Source organism: Sodiomyces alcalophilus, assembly GCF_042370955.1.
Source record: "Sodiomyces alcalophilus JCM 7366 unplaced genomic scaffold ACRALscaffold_7, whole genome shotgun sequence".
Classification (NCBI taxonomy): Eukaryota; Fungi; Ascomycota; class Sordariomycetes; order Glomerellales; family Plectosphaerellaceae; genus Sodiomyces; species Sodiomyces alcalophilus.
Genome location: NW_027263538.1, coordinates 125692 through 151196, shown reverse-complemented (window position 1 = coordinate 151196; position 25505 = coordinate 125692). Strand labels below are relative to the sequence as shown.

The 25505-nt window shown below is 57.8% G+C and overlaps 10 protein-coding genes across 10 annotated transcripts, besides 10 other annotated features; 5 read left to right on the top strand and 5 right to left on the bottom strand.

Moving 5' to 3' along the window:
* Positions 1-643: 643 nt before the first annotated feature.
* ACRALDRAFT_1052158 (uncharacterized protein) lies at positions 644-8563 on the bottom strand (the record flags this gene model as incomplete). The annotated part of the gene is made up of 6 exons (XM_071015716.1): positions 644-2389; positions 2467-2541; positions 2634-2924; positions 2995-6218; positions 6292-7147; positions 7286-8563. 6 exons carry the CDS (start codon positions 8561-8563, stop codon positions 644-646), a joined length of 7470 nt encoding a protein of 2489 aa, XP_070872226.1.
* Positions 8564-8733: 170 nt separating this feature from the next.
* ACRALDRAFT_2054565 (uncharacterized protein) lies at positions 8734-9834 on the bottom strand. The gene has a single exon (XM_071021713.1). The coding sequence runs from the start codon at positions 9595-9597 to the stop codon at positions 9172-9174; it is 426 nt and encodes a 141-aa protein (XP_070872225.1). The 5' UTR covers positions 9598-9834; the 3' UTR covers positions 8734-9171.
* An 896-nt stretch (positions 9835-10730) lies between these two features.
* ACRALDRAFT_2111568 (uncharacterized protein) lies at positions 10731-12335 on the top strand (the record flags this gene model as incomplete). Its single annotated transcript, XM_071023526.1, has 4 exons — positions 10731-10878; positions 10943-11523; positions 11609-11964; positions 12020-12335. 4 exons carry the CDS (start codon positions 10731-10733, stop codon positions 12333-12335), a joined length of 1401 nt encoding a protein of 466 aa, XP_070872224.1.
* A 429-nt stretch (positions 12336-12764) lies between these two features.
* On the top strand, positions 12765-14094 carry ACRALDRAFT_2111345 (uncharacterized protein; the record flags this gene model as incomplete). Its single annotated transcript, XM_071023515.1, has 3 exons — positions 12765-12901; positions 12960-13807; positions 13871-14094. 3 exons carry the CDS (start codon positions 12765-12767, stop codon positions 14092-14094), a joined length of 1209 nt encoding a protein of 402 aa, XP_070872223.1.
* A 51-nt stretch (positions 14095-14145) lies between these two features.
* On the bottom strand, positions 14146-14740 carry ACRALDRAFT_212710 (uncharacterized protein; the record flags this gene model as incomplete). Its single annotated transcript, XM_071023929.1, has 6 exons — positions 14146-14168; positions 14212-14272; positions 14306-14408; positions 14437-14450; positions 14480-14526; positions 14635-14740. The coding sequence occupies 6 exons, from the start codon at positions 14738-14740 to the stop codon at positions 14146-14148; spliced, it is 354 nt and encodes a 117-aa protein (XP_070872222.1).
* A 57-nt stretch (positions 14741-14797) lies between these two features.
* ACRALDRAFT_2139455 (uncharacterized protein) lies at positions 14798-16133 on the top strand (the record flags this gene model as incomplete). Its single annotated transcript, XM_071024156.1, has 2 exons — positions 14798-15234; positions 15301-16133. 2 exons carry the CDS (start codon positions 14798-14800, stop codon positions 16061-16063), a joined length of 1200 nt encoding a protein of 399 aa, XP_070872221.1. The 3' UTR covers positions 16064-16133.
* A 794-nt stretch (positions 16134-16927) lies between these two features.
* ACRALDRAFT_1077639 (uncharacterized protein) lies at positions 16928-18058 on the top strand. The gene is made up of 2 exons (XM_071018668.1): positions 16928-17459; positions 17545-18058. Exons 1-2 carry the CDS (start codon positions 17157-17159, stop codon positions 17866-17868), a joined length of 627 nt encoding a protein of 208 aa, XP_070872220.1. The 5' UTR covers positions 16928-17156; the 3' UTR covers positions 17869-18058.
* Positions 18059-18112: 54 nt separating this feature from the next.
* On the bottom strand, positions 18113-18462 carry ACRALDRAFT_212712 (uncharacterized protein; the record flags this gene model as incomplete). Its single annotated transcript, XM_071023931.1, has 3 exons — positions 18113-18270; positions 18315-18361; positions 18446-18462. The coding sequence occupies 3 exons, from the start codon at positions 18460-18462 to the stop codon at positions 18113-18115; spliced, it is 222 nt and encodes a 73-aa protein (XP_070872219.1).
* Positions 18463-19891: 1429 nt separating this feature from the next.
* Positions 19892-19951: a sequence feature (Protein overlapping with rRNA (ACRALDRAFT_2021618, KAL2753192.1) was converted to a misc_feature.).
* A 58-nt stretch (positions 19952-20009) lies between these two features.
* Positions 20010-20031: a sequence feature (Protein overlapping with rRNA (ACRALDRAFT_2021618, KAL2753192.1) was converted to a misc_feature.).
* Positions 20032-20070: 39 nt separating this feature from the next.
* Positions 20071-20240: a sequence feature (Protein overlapping with rRNA (ACRALDRAFT_2021618, KAL2753192.1) was converted to a misc_feature.).
* Positions 20241-20309: 69 nt separating this feature from the next.
* Positions 20310-20359: a sequence feature (Protein overlapping with rRNA (ACRALDRAFT_2021618, KAL2753192.1) was converted to a misc_feature.).
* A 111-nt stretch (positions 20360-20470) lies between these two features.
* Positions 20471-20518: a sequence feature (Protein overlapping with rRNA (ACRALDRAFT_2021618, KAL2753192.1) was converted to a misc_feature.).
* A 49-nt stretch (positions 20519-20567) lies between these two features.
* Positions 20568-20628: a sequence feature (Protein overlapping with rRNA (ACRALDRAFT_2021618, KAL2753192.1) was converted to a misc_feature.).
* Positions 20629-20666: 38 nt separating this feature from the next.
* Positions 20667-20676: a sequence feature (Protein overlapping with rRNA (ACRALDRAFT_2021618, KAL2753192.1) was converted to a misc_feature.).
* Positions 20677-20765: 89 nt separating this feature from the next.
* Positions 20766-20837: a sequence feature (Protein overlapping with rRNA (ACRALDRAFT_2021618, KAL2753192.1) was converted to a misc_feature.).
* Positions 20838-20900: 63 nt separating this feature from the next.
* Positions 20901-20947: a sequence feature (Protein overlapping with rRNA (ACRALDRAFT_2021618, KAL2753192.1) was converted to a misc_feature.).
* A 119-nt stretch (positions 20948-21066) lies between these two features.
* Positions 21067-21138: a sequence feature (Protein overlapping with rRNA (ACRALDRAFT_2021618, KAL2753192.1) was converted to a misc_feature.).
* Positions 21139-21342: 204 nt separating this feature from the next.
* On the top strand, positions 21343-22479 carry ACRALDRAFT_1072261 (uncharacterized protein; the record flags this gene model as incomplete). The annotated part of the gene is made up of 2 exons (XM_071017953.1): positions 21343-21806; positions 21912-22479. Coding segments are annotated over 2 exons (1032 nt in total), but the record flags the coding sequence as incomplete, so codon positions are not given.
* Positions 22480-22906: 427 nt separating this feature from the next.
* On the bottom strand, positions 22907-24595 carry ACRALDRAFT_2043660 (uncharacterized protein; the record flags this gene model as incomplete). The annotated part of the gene is made up of 1 exon (XM_071021372.1): positions 22907-24595. The coding sequence occupies one exon, from the start codon at positions 24593-24595 to the stop codon at positions 22907-22909; it is 1689 nt and encodes a 562-aa protein (XP_070872217.1).
* Between the last annotated feature and the right edge of the window lie 910 nt (positions 24596-25505).

Here is a 25505-nt window from a genome sequence, read left to right as displayed (position 1 = left end):
GATGAAAGAAGCCAACACGTTCCCGTCCGCTGGCTAGCATTGCCGCATCGATGCTTGGCTTGGGGGTTTTTTTTTCTTTTTTTTTTCTTTTTTTTTTCTTTTTTTTCCCCGTCGTTGCACTGAATGCTGAGCCTAGACACCCATTTCTCTGTTTGGTGTGGTAGGACGCCTCCATTACCAAACAATATTGTTGGAACTTGCATTCGACTTTGGTTTACTCTCCTCTCAGCAGTGTCCAGCATGGGACGAGAACACCAAGAGCTGTCCTGGAAAGAAACGAACAAGGCAAAAAAAAAAAAAAAAAAAAAAAAAAAAGGGGCAATGGTGGGACTTACTAATAAGTATACATACCTCTACGGTCTACCCCACGACTTTCGGGACTTCACCACAAACGGCAAGTCCAAGGCTACCTTATGATGCGGTACTATTTCTAACGCTATGTGATGTCCCCTATTCCTCGTGACGTATCACGTGACCCTCGTTTGCCCCGCCTGGGCTTTCCTACTTGGCAAGTTCTTACAATGACAAAATAACAACCTCAACTTCTCATGTCTAACTCAGCCTTCAGGATGCTGCTCTGTATACCACCATGGTTCTTATCTCTGCTGCACCCATTCTCTCGTCCTTCTCTTCGTTGCCCAACTCAAGACTGATGCTTCTCGAGTAACTTCCCCTGCACCACGGCCCCCAGCCCGTGCAGCGTCGCGCAGTTCAGAATCTCCAGCGTCGCCACCTCGACTCCCATCCACCGCCGTATCCAGCTCTTGAGCTCCAAGCTCACCAGGGAGTCGAGGCCGATCGAGGCCAGCGGCGCCTCCACGTTGACCTGCTCGTCCCCTCTCATGATGAGGTCGAACAAGGCCTTGCCCATCTCCGTGCCCAGGTAGACGGGCGTCTCGGGAGACTGCAGAACGCTAATGTTGGACCGGCTGTCGCGGATGAACTGCGTGAGCTCGTCGTTGGACGACGACCCCGACCCAGCGACAGCCGACGACTTGAGCTGGTGCGCCTCGAAGTTGCGGTACGCCAGCATCCTTCGGTCCTTGCGCCACGGCATGCGGCTGGATGCCACGGGCGTGGTCGACCGCATGCCCATGGCCAGCAGCGAGCGTTGGACATGGCGCTGGACCGGGCCAAGGCCGTTGTTCGCGCTACTGCTGTCCTCCGGCTCGGCGGGCTGGCCGCCTCGTGGTGGCCGCTTGAGCAGCAGCTCAATGCATTCGAGGAGCTCCGTCTCCGTGTTGAACCACTGCCCCATCGACCGTGCGGCTTCGGCCGCCGCCGCGTTCTCCGCCACGAACCCGGCGTCCCTGATGAAGCCGACGTTCAGCACGCTGGCCGCCAGCCCCATCTGCTGCCGGTAGTTTGCAAAGGCCTCCACGAACGTGTTTCCCGCGTGGTAGTTGGCCTGGCCGTACCATCCGCCCGTCGCGGCCGTCGAGCTGAAGAGGAGGAAGAAGTCGAGCGGCGTGTCCGGCTGCTTCTCCAAGATGGCGTTGTGGAGGTTCCAGGTGCCCTGGACCTTGGGCGCGGACGCCGCGACCCAGTCTTCGTATCCCATATTGGAGAAGCTGGCGTCCCGCAGCACGAGGGAGGCCTGCAGGACGCCGCCGAACGGCCGTGTTGCTGCCATGACGGCCTTGACGACGTCTTCGTATCTGGCCACATCGCCCGCCACGAGCTTCACCTCGCATCCCAGCGTGGCGAGTTCTTGCGCGAACTGGACGTGTTCGGGCGAAGAGCCTGCAGACCGCGAGAGGAACACGACCTCTCCCGCGCCCCTTTCCGCCAGCCAGGTCGAGATGACGCTCCCGAGGCCGCCCAGTCCTCCGACAAAGAGGTACGACCTGTCGCCGCTGAACTGGAGGGGGTCATCAACGGCTTCGGCGGGGAACTCGTCAGCTGTGGGCATGGAGAGGACGAGCTTCCCGGTGTATTCGCTGAGATGCGCATCTCGGAAGGCTTCCGAGATCTGGAGAGCCGAGTATTCCTGAGCTGGTACAGTTGGTCCAATGCGCCCTTCTTTCCACGAGCCTAGAACGCGCTGAAGAACGTCGCCGACCATCTGGGGCCGGTGGATAGTCAGCTGGGCCAAATCGATGCCGATGTACGTCTGGTTTGACCTGCTTTGCACCGCTGGCCTGTCTTGTCCCCTTGATTCCCTGTCGCTGGTGTCGATGAAGGTCCCAAACTCAGCCAGACATTTTGAAAACAAGATGGCCAGACCGCCAGACGAGGAGTTGAACACCACGTCGACACCGCGGCCCTTGGTCAGGGCCACCATGTCGGGGACGGAGAACTCGTCCGCCGTGAAGACATGATCTCTCGGAACACCGAGCTTGGTCGTCACGTAGTCGATTTGCTCTTCTCCGCCAACAGTGCAGAACACCTGTAGTTTTCACGTGCCCGATTAGCTTTGCCTGTGATGATTCCAAAACACAGCTGGTGCGCATCATAAAAGCTTACCTCTGCACCGGTCATCCGCGCCACCTGGACGGCGGCAGTACCCACGTCTTCAGCAGCCGAAGAGATCAGGACACTCTGGGAAGAATGGTCAGCCCCTCATAACTATGCCATGTTGTCTCGTGAAGAGAGCTTTTTTTCTTTTCTTTTCTGATCAGTTGATTACTTACCATTCCCTCTCCCAGATGCGCTCTGTCGACCAGAGCGTGAACGGCGGTGCAATAGGGGAACGGAATCTGAGCGGCGTCCTCGAGACTCTTTCCGTCCGGAATACTGAAGCACAAATCTTGGGCCACGTTGTTGCTCGTGGCCAGTGACCCGAGAGCAAGACAGCCGACGCGATCGCCCACCTTGAACTGATCGACCCCGGGGCCGACTTGGGTGACGATGCCGGCACAATCCACACCGAGCCCCTCGATGGCGTCCGCGGAAGCAGAGTTGTTCTGCGCAATGGAGACGTCCTGCCCGTCAAGTGTCAGTAGATGAAGAAAAGATGCCGTGTATGGACCTGTGTCATGATTGAGCTCTCACCCTTGAATTCACCCCGACAGCCTTCACAGCAACGCTGACCTGGCCAGTCTGAAGAGGTTGCGGCTTCTGAGCCTTCCAGAACAGGGAGCTGCTGTTGATCACGCCCGGCTTGCGCTGGGCAACCTTCCTGACCACCGCATCGGCCGGCAGATGGCTCTCGAGCTCCTGACGGACCTTGAGGTACGAGTACCTGCTGATTAGGGTGCGGCCGCCGACATGTGCCCACTCGTGCTCGGGCTCGATGTCTTCATCGGCAGTACGCTGCTGGAACTGGCCAAGCACGCTTGGCAGGACCTTTACTGCGGCATCAAAGTCCTCGAGCTCGAGCGTGGCCATCTCAACCTGCATGTCGTTGCGCCAGACGCGCGCGGCGCCCAGGATGGGAGCAAAGTCCGGGCTGCTGACGTGGCCAACCTGGCACGAGCCTGTGAGCCACAAGATGCCGCAGGACGCTTCTTTGGCTGCAGTGAGGAAACGTTGAAGACGGGTAAGCTTGCCCTCGTCGAGAGAGACGAAGAACGGCGATGCCAAGTCCAACACGGCAACGATGTCCTGACCTGGACGGAGCTCCGCGGACGGGTCTGCCTCCAGGGTGATGTCGTCGACTTGATAGCCCGCGGCCGCGAGCGAATCTACCACCGACTCCGGAACCGCCTGCGACTCGTGGCGCAGGAGACTCACCCGCTTAACAGGCTCGAAATCTCTCTGGGGCTGGCAGACGATGTTGTTGTTCATGTACCCGTCGTGCATGGACGTGACATTCTCGAATCCCGCGCCCGTCAGCTCTTCGGTCCACCGGTCGATCTCGACGTACGGCGCCTCGGTGCGGCCGTCCTCGTGCCCATACCACCAGCCGGCCAGCACGCCGAAGACGCCCGCCCACATGGTGCGAGGCGCGAGCTCCTGCAGCAGGAGGCGGCCCTCGGGGTGCATCAGCGTCCGCACGTGGGACAGCGTTCGGTGCAGGTTCTCGGTGGCGTGGAGGACGTTGTATGCGATGACGAGGTCGAAGCTCCCGGCCGCGAAGCCCTGCTCCAGCGGGTCCTTGGAGATGTCGAGCACGGCGAACTCGATGCCCGTGTAGTCTTTGAAGCGCTCCTTGGCGTCGTTGAAGAAGCCGGCGCTGATGTCCGTGTACGTGTACGAGAGGTACGCCGTCTCGCCGTGTGCCGAGCGCAGGTTCGGGAGGATCGTGGACGTGGCGCCGCCGGTTCCAGCGCCGATCTCGAGGACGCGCAGGTTCGGACGCTTGTGTGCCATGAGTGAGAGGAAGCCCGAGAGGTCCGCGTACTCGAGCAAAAAGTCGTAGACCTTCTGCAGGGCGCCGTCGGCGAGCAGGATCTCGAGCTCACTTATGCTCCCGTCGAAGATGCCGCGGCAGTTCCGGGCGACCCTGTACAGGGCGGTCGCGGGCCCGTAGGACGGGCTGTCGGCGAGCCGGGCGTAGATGTCCTCGATCAGCCGGTTCCTCTCCTCGGAGTCCAGGCCCAGGAGGTCGCGGGCATCCGGCACGCCGAACCAGGCGAACCCCTTGGATAGGACCTCGTCGATGCGGTCGTCTATCCACTTGCGGAAACGGCCAAGGAACTCGCGCGTGGGCGGGGGCGCGTCCCTCAGGCGGTCCTGGATCTCGGCGTAGCAGAGCAGAGACAGCCTGTCCAGGGGCTGGGGCTCCCGTCCCTCGGACGTGATGCCGGTCTGCCGGATGAACGAGGCCGCGTCGACAAAGTCAATGTCGTCCTTCCACTCGAGCTCGGCGGCCCCGTGCGGGTTGCCGCTCTCGTCGTCGCCGCCGCCGTCACCGCCGACGGCTTCGGCGATGTAGCTCAGCTGCCAGCCCCTGGATCGGACGACGGCATCGCCGCCGCCGCCCTGCGCAGACACGGCCACCACGTCGCCGATCATGCAGTTGGGCTTCTTCTGCGTGATCTCGCACTGCAGCCTCAGCTCCTCCGTCTCGGGAGATGGCGGACGCATGTAGAACTCGTCGACGGACTGGATGATGGCGAGCCTGTTGAAGTTGCGCGTTAGGCCCCGCGAGGAGGCGGAGAACAGGGCCTGGGGGATGCCGTCGAGCGAACCGGGGAAGATGGAGTAGTATTGCTCCTCGCCGGGACGGAGGCCGATCTTGACGGAGGCCGCGAGCCGGTCGCTCAGGGGGTCGGCCGACACGTCGTAGAGCGGGGTGAAGCGCGCGCCGTATTCCAGGCCGAGAGAGCGGAACTTGCGGTACCACGCCTTCGAGGAGCACTTCCTGGCGTAGCCCTCGGGCTCAGGCGTCTTCGACTTGAGGTGCGTCTCCTTGTCTCCCCCGCCGCGGACTCGACCGTGGGCGTGCTCGGTCCAGCTATTGCTGTCGTTATCGTAGCTCGAGATGCTGAATTCGTACCAAGCAGCGTCCGTGGAACCAGACGACGACGACGACGACGACGACTTGACGAGGTTAAGCTGTGTGATGACCTCCTTCTCGTCATCGCCGTTCAGCACCAGGGCGTTCTTCATGTAGACCTTCTCGCAGGTAAAGTCGGCATTCCCCGTGATCTGCCTCGCGGCCTCGCCGGCCATGAGGAGGTACGAGACGCCCGGCACGACGATATCGCCCTCGATCTCGTGGTCCTTGATCCACGTCGCGTCCTCGAGGCGCATCACGTTGCGCCACGCCGGGCTAAACGGCGTGCTCTCCACGATGCGAGCGCCGAGCAGCTCGTGGTGGATGAACTCACGCAGCCGGTACTCCCGCGCCAGCCGCGACTCCTTCCACATGGGCTCCCCGTAGTGCCACGGGTACAGCGGGAGGTCCGTCAGCAGCTTCCCGCCGGCCACGAGCGGCGCAAAATCCACCGGCTGGCTGAGCAGGTAGAGTTGGCCCAGGGCCCGGAGGACTTCCTCGTGGGAGTCCTTGCCGCGCGTGAGGACGCTGACGTAGTCGTCCTTGGAGTTCTCGGCCTTGAGGATCTGCCGGACGGGGCCGGCGAGGGTCGAGTGGGGGCCGACTTCGAGGAAGACCTTGCTGCTCCCAGGGAAGGCGTGGACGGAGCCGGCCAGCGCCTGCGAGAACTTGACGGGCGAGACGAGGTTGTCGACCCAGTATGAAGCGGCGAGCTCGCATCCTTGGGCGAGGTCCTTGTTCGTCACGCTGGACACGAAGGGGATCGTCGGCTTGCGGGCCTGGAGGTGAGGAGCAATGAGATCGAGGTAGTCCTGGGCGATTGCTTGCATGTGATCTGGGGAGGGGGAAGGATCGAGGTTAGCTAAAGCAAAAGACAGCTCTGGGCGGGCGAGGGAAGGGAATCTTACGAGAGTGGTATGCCCTATCCACCTGAAGAGCGCGAGCAAGCATGGCGGGATCGTCCTCCTTGATCTTGGCGAGGACCTCGTCCAGGACTTGCTTGTCTCCGGTGAGAGTGACACTATCGGGTGAGTTCTCGCAGCCGACAAGGACGCCAGGCTTGAGATATGGCTGCACCTGGTCGGCACCGAGACCTACGGCCGCCATGCCGCCCTTGGAGGAATCCATGCCCCTGAGGACCTTGCCGCGGTAGTAGGCGATGATGATGGCTTCTTTCCGGGTCACCGCGCCGCTGGCGTACGCAGCGGCAATCTCTCCTGACGAGTGACCGACCACGGCCTGGGCCTCGACGCCGTGCTCCCGGAGCAGGTCGACGAGGGCCACCTGAACCGCGGTGCAGCAGGGCTGCGAGACCTCTGCTTCCGATACGCGCGACGTCTTCTTGGGCGCGAGCAACTGCCCCTGGAGATCCCACTCCGGACCGTCGCTTAGCTGCTTCAAGACGTTGTCCATCTCCTCGATGGAGTCGCGGAAGGTCTTGACGCTCTTGATCAGCGCCTTGCCCATGGTCGCCCACTGCGCCCCCTGTCCGCTGAACACAAAGACCAGCTTCCCGGGCTCGTAGTGGCCGCTGCGTGGCGCGTAGAAGGGGACCCAGTCGTCTATGCCGTTCGCGACGCAGAAAGCGCGGTGGCTCAGCGTGTCTCGTTTCATGGCCAGCGTATAGGCCACGTCTGGCAGGCGGTCCCCGTTGGCGAGGCAGTATGACTGGTGGTTCTGTACCATTCTCTCCAAGGCACTCTGGTGCTTTGCCGAGAAGACGAGGAGCCTCGGGACAGGGGCAGACGAGCCGTTGGTGGCCCCCTGGGCAAGGTCGAGAGCAGTCCCGTTGGTATGATGAGACGATGTCTTGGCGCCGGCCGCTGGTGCCAGGACGTGCTCGGCCGAGGCGAGGAGGGCGGATGCGTTGGAACCGCCGATTCCGTACGAACTGACGCCCACCACCTTGTCCTTGCCCTCAGGCCAGGGCGTGGGCGCCACGGGCACCTTCAGCTGGGCCTCCTCCCAGGGGATCTTGGGGTTGGGCTTGGAGAAGTTCAGGTTCGGCGGGATGATGCCGTTCTCGAGAGCGAGGGTCATCTTGACCACGCCGGCGAGACCAGCAGCACCCTCGGTGTGGCCAATGTTGGACTTGACTGATCCTATCCACACGCCGCCGTGCGGCCCGAAGACGCTGGCCACCGACGCCGCCTCGAGAGGATCACCAACAGCGGTCCCCGTGCCGTGGCACTCGATCATGGCGGTCTTGGAGAAGTCGGCGTTCCCAGCGAGAGCGTGCGTCCGGCGGATCAGCTCGGCCTGCTCGGCCGGGTTCGGCGCGGTCATGGTGGAGGATTTGCCGTCGGCCCCGATGGCGGTCGAGAGCACGACGGACCTGATGGTGTCCCCGTCGCGCACGGCGTCACTGAGCTTCTTGACGTAGACGGCCAACACAGCCTCGCCGCGGGCGAAGCCGTCGGCGTCGGCGCTGAAGGTCTTGACGAGGCCCGACGGCGAGAGCACGCCGTGGCCCCGGAAGGCGACGGTGACGGTCGGGGCGTAGATGATGCTCGACCCGAGCACGATGGCCGACTCGCACTCGCCCGAGTACAGCGCCTGGCAGGCCTCGTGCAGCCCCGTCAGCGACGAGCTGCAGGCCGTGTGCACGGTGACGCTGGGGCCGACGAGGTTGAACTCGTAGCTGATGCGGTTGGCGAGCACAAAGTCGAAGGTGCTGGTCAGGTCGTACGGGTGGCGGGTCTGGGTGTCCCGGGCGTCTAGCTCCTCGCGGTCGCCGCCAAAGTTGCAGGCGAAGACGCCGACCTTGCGGCCGTTGAGGTCGGACGACTTTTGGCCGGCGCTCTGGAGGGTCTCGTAGACGACCTCGAGGGCGATGCGCTGCTGGGGGTCCAGGATCTCGACCTCGCGCTTGGTCATGGACCAGAAGGATGTGTCGAGGTTGCGGATGTCGACGTGGTCCAGAAAGTAGCCGTACCGGCTCGGCACGTGGCCGTCCTTGTCTGGGTGATACCAGGCGTCGACGTTGTACCGGTCTTTTGGCACCGGGCACCGCCCGCTCTTCCCGTTGACCAGCATGTCCCAGAAGCTGGGTACGTCGGTGACGCCGCCGGGGAGCCGGAGGCCAATGCCACAGATGGCGATGGGCTCCAACGCGGGCTGCTTCTCCCCGTTGCTCTGGGGCGCGGCATAGCTGCTGCTGCCGGTACCGTTCGTGTGCATGTCGTTGAGGACCATGATGAAGTGAGTTGTATGGCCCCGGTAAGAAATGTCAAAGTCTGGCTAAATGGATATGTCCAAGGTGACCATACCTACATGGTCTGAGATTGCTTAGATCACAGGCCTATGGGCCAGGATATATATGTCATTTTCGCGATATCAGGGCCTTGGAAGCATCATGTCCGATACTGCCAATCGAGATGTCAAACAGAGACGATACAAATCCAGTCTATTGCAATTCCTTGTGAATTCACAAGCCAAACAGCCTCTACTGCCACAGTCGAGATGGCTCCCGCCCTCCCCCCCGGGGGGGCCAGCAGGCTCGCCAGGTCATCCTCTGCCTGCAGACTGCATAGAACTGATGGCGGGGGTGGCGCTGCGCCGAGCGCCACATGCCGATCGCCAACATTATCCGGGGGCGGAGAGATGCACAGCAGCCGTGGTCCCAAACGGGCGCATGGTGGTGTGCGGATAATATGCCGTGTGTAATATGCCGTGTGTAATGTGCCGTGTGCACTTTACTCTGAGCATATTTGTCACCTGCTCGTCAGCCGCCTACAGCCTCAGCCTGACTGCTCGATTCCTCCTGGCGGCTGGCGCATGTGGTCTGCCTAATCAGCCCGCAGCAGTCCAAAGATACCCGCAGACACCAAGGAGACAAAGAGAAGCAAGTGACCCCTGAAGTTCCCCTTTGGCCCACCTCCGATATCGTACTCGGAGGTGTAGTTGCCGCCCGCGGCCCGCCTCTGCAATCTGTCCCATGCCCTGAACATGGGGAAGATGTGATACGTCGAGAGAGACCACGCCAGCGCGGTGCCGATGGGGCCAAAGCGGCCGACGCCTTCGAGGAGCATGTACATGCCGCAAATGACGTTGAGGGTGAGCAGCGTGCCGGCGTAGCTGTGGCATACGAGCACGGCCTCGCGGCTCGGGTTGGGATCGTGGAGCTGTAGGCCGGGCTGGCGAAAGAAGGAGGAGATGGCCATCAGCTCCAAGACGAAGTGCATGATGATGGGTACGTTGGCCAAGTGGAACATGTTTTTGGTCGTGAGCTGGGCCCTGGCTTCCTGCTTATCGTATTGGAGCGTCTAAGACTGGCCGACGGGGAGTGGTTTGATTCAAAGAGGAGATTGTGATTCTGTGGTATTGTTGGTAGTAGTGGTGATGGGAGGATGGTGGCGTTAAGAGTGTGTCGGGCCGCCGACTTGACTCTATAAATAACTAAATGACACGACAAGTAACGAGTAAATCCCTGGAATATCTGTCTATAGCGTATTAGCTTACTCCGAGGCTAGACTATATCCTTTATAAGTCTCTTTCCCTATAAGACTATTAGTAAATATAGAATATAATAATAAATATAAGTTATATAATAATAGAAAACTTATTTCTATCTCTTCCCTTGCCGCGCATACCTATAGTTTTATCTAAGAAGATAACCTATTTTTACTATAATAAAGGCTTTAAGGCGTACTTAATTAACTACTCGAACTATTTATATATAATTAATTTATCTAGTTTAAGTTAGCTTAGCGCAAGTAAGTATAGACTATCTTCTCTTTAAACGTATTTTAGTAGAGTAGCTTTAGAATAATTAAGCGTATACTTAGTAGTTAATTAACTAAATACAATAAAAGTGTTAATAGTAATCGATTATAAGATATGAAGTACGTATTCTATCGTGGATACTTGACGTGGGGGCGCCTAGACATTTATTTAACCGAGCTAAAGTCTATTCTAATAGCGGCGCGCGATGCCTTATACTAACCCGGGAGTCTCCGACCCGGGCCGGCCCGCGAAGGACATTTACTAATTACCTATCTGGCTAAAGCGTCCATGTGCGTTTAGCGAGGCTAGGTTTCCGGGGGTCGGAGGAGACATCCCCGTGACAAATGAAGCTTCTCTTCCCCCCGTGCCGTCTCCCACCGGGCTTTCCCGTCTTACATGCACCGGGACATCGTACGTGCACCGGGACATTCCTACGACGCAGCCACGTACTCCCGAATCACACTGCTTACCCAATGGCTGGCAAGTATTTACATCCAAAAATGTCCACTGCCTCTATCATCATGTCGGACGGAAGCTCACCAGATATCTCGCGTTTCAACCAACATTGGCCTTCCTTCGTCTAGCAAAGGCTCTCTCCGTCCGTCAATCCAAAAAAACAACCATGCAGGGCGATAGCAACCCGCCCCTCCAAGGCTTCCGGGCCATCATTATCGGCGCTGGATTCGCCGGGCTGTCCGCCGCCATCGAGCTGGCCAGGCTGGGCGCCACAGTGCAGCTTTTCGAGTCGTTTCCAGACCTGGAGAGACAAGGTACGTGATACTCAGCGCAAGGACTCGGGCTTAGAGAGAGCCGACTCTCACATGGCACTGCTAGGAGACGTCATTCGCTTCGAGGCCAATGCATCCAGGGTCATGGAGCCCTGGGGCCAGGTTCTCGCTGAAGCCGTCAGGATGGCCGCGCCTCTGGACACGCTGGAGATTATGAACCAAGACGGGAAACTTCTGCTGGAACAGCCTCTGGACACCGTGTTTGATGGATACCCCAACGTGTACGTCAGCCGCGGCCATGTCCAGAAGCTGATGCTCGACCACGCGCAGTCTCTGGGGGTCGAGATCAAGCTGGGTTCCAGGGTCACTCTTGTGTTCGAGACGGACACCGCGGCAGGCGTTCGTATCGGGGATGAGATGTACGAGGCGGACTGCGTCCTGGCGGGGGACGGCGTCAAGAGCAGAGCCCGGTCTGCCGTCACCGGCCTCGCTGATCGGCCCAAGAAAAGCGGGTTCGCCATCTACAGGGCCTGGTTTCCCCTGGCCGCGCTGGAGGGAGATGCAGCGCTGGAGCATGTGATGCAGGCCGAGCGTCCTCTGTGTAAGCTGTGGATCGCGCCGGACTCGCACGCCATCTTTACGACAAACCTCAACATGCGCGCTGCAACCTGCTTCCTGACGCACAAGGTACGTGGGCGTGGGCGTGGCCTCGGGCCCCGTCCGTCCGAAAAGTGACATACGCTGATAAGGGGGTGTGCCGGTGTGGCTGCAGGACAAGTCAGACGTTCACGAAGACTGGAACCAGCGCGGGGATGTCCAAGACATGCTGGCGGGAGTGCAGGGGTGGGACCCCCTGCTCTCGCACATCATCAGGAACATCCCGCCGGACGGGCTAATCGACCACAAGATGCTGTGGCGAGACCCTGTTCGAAGATGGGTGTCCGAGAAGGGCCGCATCTGCCTCCTGGGGGATGCAGCCCATCCCCACCTCCCCACATCCGGCACAGGAGCGGCACAGTCCTTCGAGGACGCCGCGACCATCGGGGCGCTGATGGCCAAGTCCTCGGCGCGAAGCCCCAACGGGAAGCCAGATATTGCTCTGGTCTTCCGCGCCTATGAGAAGCTGAGGTATGTCGGCCGATCTCTGGCCCGCCTGCCTGCTATCGACTGACGAGAGAGATAGATACGAGCGCACGAGCTTGACGCAGCGCATGGGCTGGGAGACGAGGCACGTCTGGCACCAGACCGACTGGGATGCGGTGGCGAAGGATCCCCAGTTCCTCAGGATGCCGCAGCCTGCGTGGCTTCTGGGCCATGACGCAAGGAAGTACGCGGCGGATAATTACGACGCTGTTATCAGTCACCTGCAGCACGGCACGCCCTTTGTTGCAGGAAATGTGCCCGAGGGGCACGTGCATGAGGACTGGACCGTGGAGATGCTTCTGAGCCGCGAGGGCCAGCTTGCTGAAAAGGACTTTTACAAGGTTAGAGACTGGTAGGGGGGCTTTGTAGGGCCGTAGCATCGTCAAATGGCACAGTCTCATTGCTCACTTGCATACTTTGCTCACAGCCCATGTGACTCTTGGTGCCCCACGGCTGTATTGGGGGGGAGGTTGAGGCGGATGCACGTCTTACACACCTCGACTGGCTCTCCCGGTTCTCCCTCTCCGCAGCCTAAACCGGGGGTATCTGAGTGTGGCAGACTTGAGGAGAGATAAGCCAGCATGAGATTCTCAGAACGTTCATGTTCCTTCCTCACTGCTCCACTGCTTCCGGACTGTCTCTCGCAAAGCGTCGTGCGCACTGCGAGGCTCAACTTGAACTTGAATACCTCGACAGCTCTCTCTCTCTCTCTCGCCGTGAACTCATCTTCCGAGCCCCAATTCAACTCAATCCAGCAGTCATCCAGCGATTCTATTGACACGACAATGGGCTCCTTACCAACATCGTCTCCATGCCCTGAGCTGTGGATCACAGGCCTGGGGTCCCAGTACCCGCCGTACTTACTCCCACCGGAGAAATTCGAAGCCCTGGCTTCCAAGTTTCACGACATGGAAAAGCCTGTGTAGGTAACCCCCAGGACGTCCACGTCCCAACGCCACTGAATACTGACACGGCGGCAGTCTCAAGAAGCTCTTCCGCATGACATTCTCAAGCGGCATCGAGACACGCGCGTCGACCCTCAGCCTGGACTCGGGCTTCTGCTGCCAGCAGCAGGTGCCCAGCATCAGCGACATCGACATCAACTTCCGCAAGTCCGGCGTCGACCTCACCGCGCAGGCCTGCCGCAAGGCCCTGCGGGAGTCCCGCCCCGACCTCGACCTCGACGAGGCCGCCGCCGGCATCACCCACACCGTCTCGTGCCAGGGCGGCATCCAGACGTTCCCGGGGTACGACTTTCACGTCGCGCGGCAGCTCGGGCTCGGCCACGACGTCGAGCAGATCCTCCTGCAAGGCGTCGGCTGCGCCGGCAGCATGTCCATCCTCCGCGTCGCGGCCGAGGTGGCACTCGGCGCCGAGGCCCTGGGTAAGCCCGCCCGCATCCTGTGCTTCGCCTGCGAGCTGAACGTCCCGTACTCGCGCCACTTTTACGCCGAGGCCGAGGCGGCCACCGACGAGGAGAACATGGACATTGCGGGCTCGCTGTTCAGCGACGGCGCGGCCGCGTTTGTGCTGTGCAATAAGTATGGGCTGGACCAAGACGACGAGGACGAGGACAGCGGGAGCGTCCCGCTCTTCCGCGTCGTGGACTGGGAGCGAGCCGTCTCTCCCGGCACCGTGCAGAACATGGGCGCCAGCATCAAGCCAACGGGCTACACCAGCCGAATCACAAAGCAGGTGCCCGAGTTGACGAGGCAGTCGGTTCCGCCTCTTTTCGAGCGCTGCTTTGGGCGCTACAAGGAGAAGACGGGCCGGACGCATCTCGGCATCGGAGATTTTGACTTTGCCATTCATCCTGGCGGCATGGCTAGTGAGTTGCAACCATGACAGCCTCTATTGCCGCTACCATGCTGACATTTCTTTGTTTGTACAGTCATCGAAAACGTTCAGCAGGCGCTGGACCTTAACGAGAAGCAGCTTCGGGCGACGCGACAGATCTATACAACGCGTGGCAACAGCGGCAGCCCTTCGGCGCTGTGCGTGCTTGACCTCATGCGGACGCTGGAGAGCCCGGGCAAGGACGACGTGGTGGCCATGGCTTTCGGGCCTGGCCTTGCTAGTGAGATGGCCATGTTGAGCCGATGCCGGCGCCGTTGAAGCCCCCTTTCGTTGCCCAGCTGTTTGGCCCGCCCCCTTTTCCGGGACCCCCTATTCTTTTTCCCGCTGGGCGGCTGAACACATCTTTTGCGAGGAAAGCCATAGGGCGAGGGTCACAGTATGAAGCCACCAAGCTAGACACTCTTGAATGCAACCTGCAATGAAATTTCCTTGTCAACTGAAAACAGACGCAACATGAATGCTACCACACCATATGCATGCCATTAGTCAAGGTGGATGGCGCGGAGAAGCCGTCTCCGTCGTCGATCCCGTCGCCACATCCTGTCACCTGCAGGACGGGACGTATGCGACGGCTCGCATGAGTAGACGACCCCCCCACACAGATCAAAGTGCATCTACCTGCATGATCAGGTAGTATTTTGACTGTAGCCTGCATAAACGTAGGCGTCATGCCCTCCTGCAGAGGGTCAGCTCAACGCATACACCTGGTGTTGCAACCCCCCAAGCATGCACGTATCCTTTGGATAGATCCGGGAGAATGAGAAAGTAAGACGTATGCAGTAAGAGACTAGTCAACACATCTCTGCCCGTGTGGAAATGGATACTTGTGATTTGGCGAGAGATTCATGAGAAAATGGAACCGATGGAAAAGCTGAGCATGTCCTATATCAGACGTCCTTGACATGCTCATCCCCCTCCCCTCCTAGTCAAAAAGCGCCAAGACCATCTCTACCACGTAACAATGGCTCCCGTTTCAGATGCAACCCACAATGAGCTTCGTCAGCTCGCAGCCTCGCTCTCGGCCAAAGTAGAGCAATATGACAGGAGCAACAAGGAGTCTCGGTCCAGCATAGTCAGGGCTGCCCAGCAGGTCATCGCGGCCGTGGGGAGGATCCCCGAGGAGCAGATGCTCGAGGACGCCATCAAGGCCGGCGAGATGGTCTCGAAGCATCTCTTCAGCCTCTGGGGCGTCTTTGACGCCATTCCAGACCAAGGCTCCGTGGCACTGGCAGACCTGGCCGTCACGGTGTCCTGCGACGTGAAACTTCTGGCTCGGTATGCTCGCATGCTGGTTGCCACTGGTATTCTCGACCATGACGGCCCGGAGCGCGTGGCACACACGGACAATTCCCGCATCTTCGTCAACCAGCATCCCAGCGGGGACTTGACCCAGGTCATGTGAGTTGGGCCCCGAATGCCTTGGAGGAGGAGGGCTCTTGTCAGCTAACTGAGGGTTTTCCCAAGGTATGCCCAGGGCTTCGTGCCGTACGGGAAAATCGACGAGTACTTTGAGTGGAACGGGAAGAGAGAGCCCAGCGGGCAGAGCCGCAACCCGCTCACGTTCGCGTATGGTGACCCGGACAAGTTCATCTGGGAGGTGTCGTACGCGAACCCCGAGCAGAAGAACATCTTCATGCGATCCCAGGCCGCGGTGCAGTCGTTCTACCCGGCCACGGGGGAGTACGACTTTGCCTGGGTGAGGGACGCGTCGGAGAAGACTGAGCCCGACCGCGTCCTGTTCGTGGACGTCGGCGGCGGCAACGGGCACGCCGTCAAGTCCATCTCGTCTGCGTACGGCATCCCGCTGCACCGCTGCGTCCTGCAAGACATGGAGTCGGTCATCGAGGAGGTCTCGCAGGCGGGGGATTCGCCGGATCTACGGCTGATGACCATTGATCTTCACCGCGAGCAGCCCGTAAAGGGGGCTCTTGTCTACTACCTGCGACACATCCTGCACGACTACGGAGACGACGCGTCGGTGGAGATACTGAGGGTGGTGCGGGATGCCATGGCAGACGACAGCAGGCTCCTCATCGCCGAGCAGATGCTCGCCGACCCGCCAAAGCCGCAGGCGACGGCCATCGACCTGATCATGCTCAACATCGGGGGCAAGGAGCGGACGAGGGCCATGTTTGATTCGGTGGTCGAGGCGGCCGGCTTGGAGGTCGTCGGCTACCACTCGAGACCCGGGTCCGAGCATGGGGTCCTCGAGTGCAAACGGGTGTAGGAGCAGTTGGAAGCCTCGAAGGAACAGATACATATACGTATATATACATACCTATATACAGTGACTCAGGACAAGTAACGAGTAAGCCCCATGTTTTAGATGTACTTGGTACTGACATGACCCGGGTCAAAAACACCTCGAGTTCGAATATAAATAACTTTACGAAAAGTACTTTAAAAGCTTAGGAAAAAAAGAATAGATAGAGCAGAAGCAGTAGAGTAGATTTGAGGCATGGTTGATGTTTAACGAATTTTTAAAGTGGATGGGTTGATGGTGTTGAAAATACGCGTTGGTGGTCTAATTTACTCGTTACTTGCCAAGACCCACTGCCCAGATTATCCGTATGTGCGCTAAAAACTTGGCTTTTCTGTCTCCATGTTTATTGGAAACCAGCCAATAAGAAGGTATCTTGTTCCAGCATATTTAAGCCTTAAATCATCCAACGCAGTATTTCTGGTAGGATTTCCTGGCACGTAGGTACTAAAAATGATTAGTCATTAACACTAAGACTCATACGTTGTAGAAAGACATAGGAGGCCGTTATCTTTGGCTATGCCGGGGAAGTGGGTCGTGTTTAAATGCGGTATAGCGCAAATACGGATAATCTGGGTTAATACGGTAAGTACGTCGCGCGCGTAACCCAATGCGGAAGGCAATGATTACAAAGCATGACGCACTGCATCTGAGGCGACCACTCACATCCGCGGATGCAGCTGCTCCCTCCCAACCGCGCCCCACCCCCCGCCTTCCCCCCCCCCACCTGCCGCCCGTTGCCCCGCGGTCAACCCCGTCCGGCGTTCCGATAAACCCCTGGACTCAACCAACTGACGCTCCCTGACGCTCCTGACGCAGGCTGCGTGCAGTGCAAGGTAATAGCCAACAACCCGAAATAGATAGCAAACAACCAACAACCAACATAGAACGTGCTTACGAACTCTCCAACAGCGTTGCTGCCCCACGCCTTCTTAAACCCTCCAAACGCAGTCTCAAGCCCGTCTTTCCCTCATCTCCAGTAGTCTTCACAACCAGTCTCCTTCTACACGTACTCCATTCCCCAAGCTCCCCCTACCGTACATCCCCAACCCCGTTCGCAATGGCAAGCAAAATGAGTGCCCAGGCCTTCCTCGACATGGCCAAGAACCGCCGCACCTACTACAAGCTGTCGAGCGAGATTCCCATCTCCAAGGAGCGCGTCCAGGAGATCGTCAACGAGCTCATGCTGCACTGCCCGACCCCGTACAACTCGCAGGCCACCCGCGCCGTCATCCTCTTCGGCGATGAGCACAAGAAGCTCTGGGACATAGCGACAGAGATCATGGAGCCCATCCTCGCCCCCAAGATCGGCGCCGAGGCCGTCTCCGCCCGGTTCAACGGCTTCAGGGACTCGGCCGCGACGGTGAGCAGCACCTCACACCCCCTGGCCCCCGCGCTCCCCCCTCCCTCTCCCCCGGTGCAAGTTCCCCCCGTCTCACCACCCGCAGGTCATGTTCTTCATCGACACGGACGCCGTCAAGGTCATGCAGGAGACCTTCGCCTTCATCGCCGACAAGTGGCCGCTGTGGGCCTCGCAGGCCGACGGCATGATGCAGTACGCGCTGTGGACGGCCCTCGAGGCCGAGGGCCTGGGATGCAACCTACAGCACTACAACCCCGAGGTCGACGACAAGGTCGCCGCCGCGTTCGGCATCCCCGCCGCCTGGAAGCTGAGCGCGCAGCTCGTCTTGGGGGGCAACCCTGACCCCAGCGAGCTTCCCGAGAAGACCGTTGTGCCCCTGGAGACGCGTGTCAAGGTGTTGGGTGCGTAAATGGATTGCTATAGCCGGGACTGGGTATTCCAGCCACGCCCTGGGAGAGTGACAGTGACAGGGCAGTAACATGGAGCGAGCCTTTGGAGTGAGAAGAAACAGAATCCATAAATAGAGTGGAGGCCTGTGGATCAAGCCCTCACTTACGTCTTCTCCCTGAATTCGGGTGCTTCTTCCTCCCTTATTCGTGACTGCCCTTCCTTAAGTTCCTTTGATCTTTTCCGGCTCTTGTACGCGACGCTATTCAGACAAGGCGGACCCAGCAATTTGCGTTCGGTATGCCTCGAGAGATGGCCACTTTGGGCGTCGTATTCGCCTTGTCAAACCGATTTCGCACCACATTCTGAATGGCGCCCACCTCCTTGAGGACGACGATAGATGCAGTACTGCCAGTACCCGGCCCTAGATTCCCATGTTGATATATAATATGATTTGAAATGAAACACCGATTTTTCTGTGCAAAATCATGGTAACATGGTTAAAATCATGTTCCCTGGGAAAATCATGTCCAGGGGTAACATGGAAATTTGCTAGTTTATATGCTGATTGGTTAGAAATTTATGTGGCTTAAGACAACTGACCAATTAACGACATTCATGGTTATGAAGATGTACCTCGATTAAAATGAGGTACCATCAATTGAAATGTACACGACGCACCCAGCCTCCTATCCCCTTAACTTGCTATCCAGCCACCAGTTTAATATTAATCAATTGATTCCCGTTGTGGAAGAGGGTCCTGTGTGGAAGAGGTCCTGTTGTTGTGGAAGAGGTCCTGTTGTTGTGGAAGAGGTCCTGTTGTTGTGGAAGAGGTTAGCTTGATGGGACTCTGTGGATGGGACTCTGCTTACCTCTGTTATCGTGGAAGAGGTCCTGCTGCTGTGGAAGAGGTCTGCTGTGGAAGAGGTCTGCTGTGGAAGTGGTCTGCTGTGGAAGAGGTTAGCTTGATGGGACTCTGTGGATGGGACTCTGTGGATGGGACTCTGTGGATGGGACTCTGTGGATGGGACTCTGCTTACCTCTGTTATCGTGGAAGAGGTCCTGCTGCTGTGGAAGAGGTCCTGCTGTGGAAGAGGTCCTGCTATGGAAGAGGTCCTGCTATGGAAGAGGTCCTGCTGTGGAAGAGGTTAGCTTGATGGGACTCTGTGGATGGGACTCTGTGGATGGGACTCTGTGGATGGGACTCTGCTTACCTCTGTTATCGTGGAAGAGGTCCTGTTGTTGTGGAAGAAGTTAGCTCTTCGTCACGATCTCTTTAGGGGTGGGAAGGCTTAGCCTAGGAGGGCTGTTATTGTAGGCTGTTGTTGTAGGCTGTTGTTGTAGGCTGTTGTTGTAGGCTGTTGTTGTAGGCTGTTGTTGTAGGCTGTTGTTGTAGGCTGTTGTTGTAGGCTGTTGTTGTAGGAGGGCTGTTGAGTGGAAAAGGAAGATCGTGAAGGAAAAGAAGAAGATCCTAATCGTATTAAGTCACACGGCAGAATAACCACCGCCTACGCTGCTGCTCCTGCCTCCTGAAGATAGGTATCGTGGAATCGTGGAAGGACCTACTGCCTATTGTATACCTAAGGTAGGTACGACCCTTAGTCCCTTACTCGCTATTGGTTAGTTTTCGTTATTTACCGGTTAACATGGATCCACGCCTTCGGGACATGATTTCGATGCATGTTGACATGATTTTGATCCATGTTAGCATGATTCTATGCAAGTTATCCATTTTTTGCCCTGGAAAACCCATGATTGTCATGATTCTAGGCATGAAACAAGTACCCCTACATGGAAATTCTGATCCTAGGACCCCCGCTAATGTGACCGGAACACCAAGCTTTAGGAGGGCGTCGGCGGCGACCAGCAAATCCCCGTATGTTCATTTGCTTGGTAGTTGTAATGTGCTGGTCGAATCTGAGGTGTGGTGAGGCAGTCATATACCGCTTTTATCCAACCTGGCCAATGCGAATGCGGCGTGCCAACATGAACTGTACGATCCAAGTCGCTCTGAGCTAGTTCCGTATTCGAGTCAGCTACTGTATATGATCACCCTCTTCATCCTCCATCTTGTGGCCAGCCAGGCTGCAGCGGCTACCATTCGGGTAGCATTACTCCCGGAGGACCTATGAAAGAGTACTGGGGAAGAGACGTCGACGTGAGTCCTATTCTGAATCTGGTCAAAGTGTCAATCCCATTAGAATTCTCCGTGTGAGCCACTGAGCGCTGCGGATAACGCCCAAGAGGTTGCCTCAGGGGCAGCAGACGCTGAATGACAGAAAAAAGGCAATGGAATATGCGGAGCAGTCAGCCAAGTTGCGACTGGCCACGGGTTTATGGACCCAAGAGATGCACATGTACATGTATGGCTCTTGCTCACAGGACAATAATCATGTTTCGAGGACTGAGAAACAGTAGCTGGTCTGGAAAGCCCCTGTAAAGGGGGCGTTGATGGTTCAATAGTCATCCTGCAACGATGAGGTGAGGCATATCAGACTTGAACGGTTCGTCCTGTGATGGCCGATACTTACCTATCTAAGCTCACATACTCTAGATAAGATGTCCCGTCCGCTCTCCTATAGATTAGTGAGGGCCGGATTAGTAGTGTGGTCGGTGATAACCAGCGAATACCTGGTAATATACGTAGTTTTCTTTTTTTTTTTTTTTTTTGAGTATGTCTTCTTGGAAGGCTATATAAGAGCCTCTACACTGTTCCACTAGCACATACGACCATACCCATTGGAAAGCTCGGGATCCCGTCCGCTCTCCCATAGATAAGCCAGTGAGGGCCGGATTAGTAGTTGGGTCGGTGACGACCAGCGAATACCCGGTGTTGTATGTTTTTTTTTTGTTTTTCTTTTTTCCTGCTTCCATCCAATGCTTTGATTGGTCACTCCGTGTATGTTCTTCGTACTTTAGGAGATAGACAGCTCGTCTCGTGCTTTCAAAATGGTAAAAAGAGTCTTCACTATCCCTTGTCCATCGTTTTTGGTGTCCAAAAGCAAGGGACCCAGTCAGGATTACAATGTATTATATTATAACACGCATACCTAGTCAACAACGTAATCCCTTACCCAAGTCTCATTGCCTACTGTATCAATGTCTAGGGAGACAAGTCTACCTACGAAGTATTCGTACGTAAGCATGGGCATACTGTAGATACGGTCCGTGCTTGCCTGGGCATTACTAATCCGGCGGCCCTGGCTCCACCCCATCAAAGCCGAACGCCGACCCGATCGGCCGGCCAAGATCGACCCAGCACCGACACGATCTTCACTTCTTCTCCACATAAAAATGCCTCTCGCCCCTGATCCCAATTGACATCATGTTGTGTGGGCATCACCACCTTATCACCCACGGGAACAATCCAGCCTTCTCTTAGTTATCCCGCCAAGGCAACCTCGACGCTCATTTCATTGTCTTTTTCGTTTTTCTTTTTTTTTCCTCTTTCAACTTCAGCCCATTGATTGATGATCTAGACCCCCCTCATACCAGCGCATACTCACAACAACATCTGCCTCGGCGAGGTGTCATATACGCCTCCTTACCGTATACACGCTTGCATCCATACACCGGCACAACTCTCCTATCCCATTCTACAACTCGTCCCACCCCCGCCATGTCCTCCTACTCTCCGGCCCAGCTGGACGCCTACTTTGAGCGCATCAATTTCCCGCGCTCCGCCCATCCACCCCCCTCCGACGGCCGTCTTGCTCTCCTGACAGCCGTCCAAGCCCGCCAACTCGCCCACGTCCCCTTCGAGTCCTTGACCCTGCACTACTCCCCTCATCGCGTCCTGTCGCTCGACCCAGATGACCTCTTCGAGAAGATCGTCCAGCAACGGAAGGGAGGCTACTGCATGGAACTCAATAGCTTCTTGGGTTCCGTACTGCGAGGTATGGGCTTCAAGGTATTGAATGTCGGAGGGAGGGTGATGGAACCGGGTGGCTGGACTGGCATGTGAGTTCCATCCCATCCTCCGCACGAAAGCACTCTTTCGCCCCAAAAATAGCTGGAGTACCCGGAAAAAACATGGAACGATCCCCCCTTCTCACCTAATTCTAGGGCACACATGGCCAACATCGTCACGATAGACGATCAGCGCTACCTCGTCGATGTAGGCTTCGGCCGCGGTGGGCCCATGCGGCCCGTCCCCCTTATCTCAGGCTATGAATTCGACCAGATCGCCCCAACGATGGGGCGCCTCCTCTACACGTCCCTTCCGGTTCATAGCGACCCGTCTCAGAAGGTATGGCTATATTCCACCTCCGAAACCGGCCGGGGGGGAGAATTCGAGCCTCAGTATTGTTTCGTGGAGGTCGAGCTCTTCCCAGCCGATTACGAACTCATGAATTTCTTCACCATGACGGCGCGGACTAGCCTCTTCGTGAAGAACGTCCTGGCCATGCGAACCGTGCTGGATGAGGAGAGGAACGAGGCAATCGGAGTGGTCACGCTGTTTGGCAATCAGCTGAGGAAGCGGCTGGGAGAGAAGGTAGAGCTGGAGGAGACGTTGGGCAGCGAAGCGCAACGGATAGAAGCTTTGGAGAAGTGGTTCGGCGTCGTGTTGAGCGAGACTGAGAAGAGAGCCATCAAGGGCACCGCAACGGAGATTTTGGAGAAGACAGCGTAGATGGACAACCCTCTACCGGCGACCTTACCCTGTTGTCGGAGCTACCTGCGCAGACGGGGGCGAGCTCTGGAAGAATTCCACCCTACCCAATCATTCAGCAGCCCTTCGCATCGCGATGGGAATGAAACTCGCAACAGGTTGAGATGGATAAAGATGAAGCCGGGATCGGCTTCTAACCTTATATTGAACACAACCTCGTAAGTGAACTATTCGTGTTAAACTCCCAGTGGAGTGTTGGCCATGAATGACAACGCCAAAGGCCACAGGGCCGCCCAAGGCCAATCGATATCTTGCTTAAGAATGTAAATCTGCGGGATCATGGAAGAAATGCAAACGCCTCCTCTCCACTTGTATGAATTAGTCCCCAGCGCCTCTACCTAGAAAAGGACCCCCCCGTCGTTCGATATTTCGCCATGACGCCCACCTTCTAGGTGTTCTGTATCTGGCCTCTCAACGCATCCACTTCTCGCTGTAACGCGTTCAAATCCGCGAGGATATCCGCGCCGCGGTCCGGTTCGGCCGCCAGTACTTTTGTCGGTTCATTCGATACAGACCATGCCTTGTCGGTCCCGGTCCCATACGCAGAGGGCGAGGTATAGCCCGCTGCGCTGTCGATGCTTCGCGCGTCCATGCTCCCCTTGCTACTCCCTCTCGCGCGGGGTGGGGGTGGAGGAGGCGGCGCCGTGTTCTCCTTGCCTTTGTAGCTGCTCAGGCGTCGACTTGCGCCGTCCAAATTCTTGGTGGAACGGCGGACGGACGAATTCCGCGCGGGAGGCGGAGGTGGCGGGGACAGTTTCTGCTGATGCGGAGCCTGGGTCTGGTCGTCTGCCGATATGTCGAGAGAAACCGTGGACGACCCGGCTGGAGTAGCAACGGTCGACCCTTCGCTGTCCCAGGTGGGAGACTGCCCTGACATAGGTGCCAGGTGGGGCGAAAACCGAGATGATAATCGTGGCAGTGGGCCCGGACGTCGAGAGGGTGGAGGCGCCGGGGGGTTGCGTAGGTTCTCCGACCGCGGCTGCGGGATTTTCTGTTCCCCGGAACTCAACGGCGTGCTCGTCGCCAACACACTTTGCCTGCTCTCGGCGCGATTGTGGCCGCGTCTCGGAGGGGGTGCCGGCGTGGGTTTCTTGCCGCTCTCTGGCGCAACGAATGCAGGCGCGGTCGAGCCTTCGTAGTCCGGCACCTTACCGGCCGCTTCCTGTGCGAATATGTCTTCTGGGTCGTCGTCAAAGGCATGCCGCCTAGGTGCAGCCGGCAGCGGTTTGTCGACATCTGACGGTGATACTGGCCTGGGGGAAATGGACGAGGGCGACGAAGAGAGACCCTGTGATGTAGTGATGTCTTTCGGCTGTGCATTGATCAGTTTCCCGTGCCTTGAGCTAGGAGGTGGCGGAGGAGCCTTCCGTTGGCCGGCTGCAACGGGCGGTATGATACCGAGAGGCGAATGCTGGTTCTGGTGGTTTTCGGTCTTTTCCCGATGCGATGCCATGCTGTGATTGGTAACCAATATGGGTTGGCGGGAAAGCGACGACGCACTGGTGTCGCTGCTGCTCTCGCTGCTGCCCTCGCCGTTGTCCTCGATTGGCCTCGAGTTTGTCGACGGGCCCGTCATGACAGTGTCCGATTCCCGCCCCTGCCCCGTCAGCAGCAACCGCTGGAAGGCATTGACGTCTAATGTAGCCTTGCCCGAGGCTGGGCCGCTCGTTGGTGCCTTGACCGTGTCCTGTTCAAGGTGTTGGAATGTCGTTCCGAATTGGATATCGGCGCCTGCTGTCCGGTTGGCGGCGACGAGGGGCGCCGCTTCGGGGAGACTGTGGCTAAGATTAAGAGGAAATCGGGTTTCGAAGGGATCGGTAGCATTGTTGGAGGTATCGTCGCTGCTGTAGTCTAGTTCGTTGATGCTCGAGTCGGGAGATGGGGGAGGCGGGGTCTGGACGCGGACTCTCTTGACGACCTTCGACTTGGTGGCGGGCGGTGGGTCAGGAGCATGTCCATCGCCTGGGAGAGAGCTGATGGACTCGAGAAAAGCAGCTGAGGAGGGAGCCTGAGGTCGGGTCGAAAAAGCGGAGGTCAATGCTTTGTTGCGGAACGGATTGGTAGAGTTTGCGGCCATGGTAACAGGAGCTTTTGGGCAGGCGGGAGAGGCGATAAAAAAGCGAAAGGCTTCTTCTCTATACCGATTCGCAGGTTGATCGTGGAGACTCAAGCCAAGGTACCTTTAGGCGTGTTTGCGGTCGCAGGGGTTACGCGACAACTGCCATTGTCCGGTCGGCAGACCCGGGAGGAGCGGCGGGATGGGCTAGTAAGGATGCACAAAGGTTGTAGCGATGCGATTTCACAATCGTGTTGACGTCCAGATTGAGTCTCTTGTGTAACGAGTACAAGGGATAGAAGACAGTAGTGGTCGACAGGGACTGGGGAGGAGGGAATTGGGAATCGGCCGGAATGAGGCGGAGACGATCGGCAGCGTATCGGTTTGAGGGTTCAGTTCGCAAGACGTCGAAGCAAAGACGGATTATGAAGAGGTAACACGGAATACAGGCTGCTAATCGGCTGTGCACCTGTTGTTGGACGTGTAGCACCACACTGTCGGGGGCGAGACCCAGACCGAGACCGAGACGAGAGGACCGCACGGCGCTAGCTGCCCAGTCGATGATGTGGCACGGTGCGTCGGGTTGCTATGTCGGAACACCCTCGGCTTGTTTGACTTTGTTGGGTATTCGTACACCGTATAGGAAAATTCGAGCGCTTGAGCCAAGTCGATCATCTGGTCATATATCTAGGTAGGTAGGGGCAGAGACCAGCGGTGGTGGTCAGGGCAGTTTGTGTTGGAGCCTGGGGTGGGACGCCCTGGTGGGTCTTTCTTTTCAGGGAGGGGATGAGGGGTCGAGTCACGGGATTGCGAATGAAGCGGACGTCACCGATATACGTACGTACCTGCACCACCGAAGCTACCTATGTGTGGGTCGTGCCTGTCAACGAACAGTGGAAGACTACCGTAAATAATTACTAAGCATTCTCAG

Coding starts and splice junctions, on each gene's coding strand:
- ACRALDRAFT_2054565 (XM_071021713.1), bottom strand. CDS start 9,597: ATGTTCCACTTGGCCAACGTACCCATCATCATGCACTTCGTCTTGGAG.
- ACRALDRAFT_1077639 (XM_071018668.1), top strand. CDS start 17,157: ATGGCAAGCAAAATGAGTGCCCAGGCCTTCCTCGACATGGCCAAGAAC. Junction 17,460..17,544: donor TCAGGGACTCGGCCGCGACG/GTGAGCAGCACC, acceptor CACCACCCGCAG/GTCATGTTCTTCATCGACAC.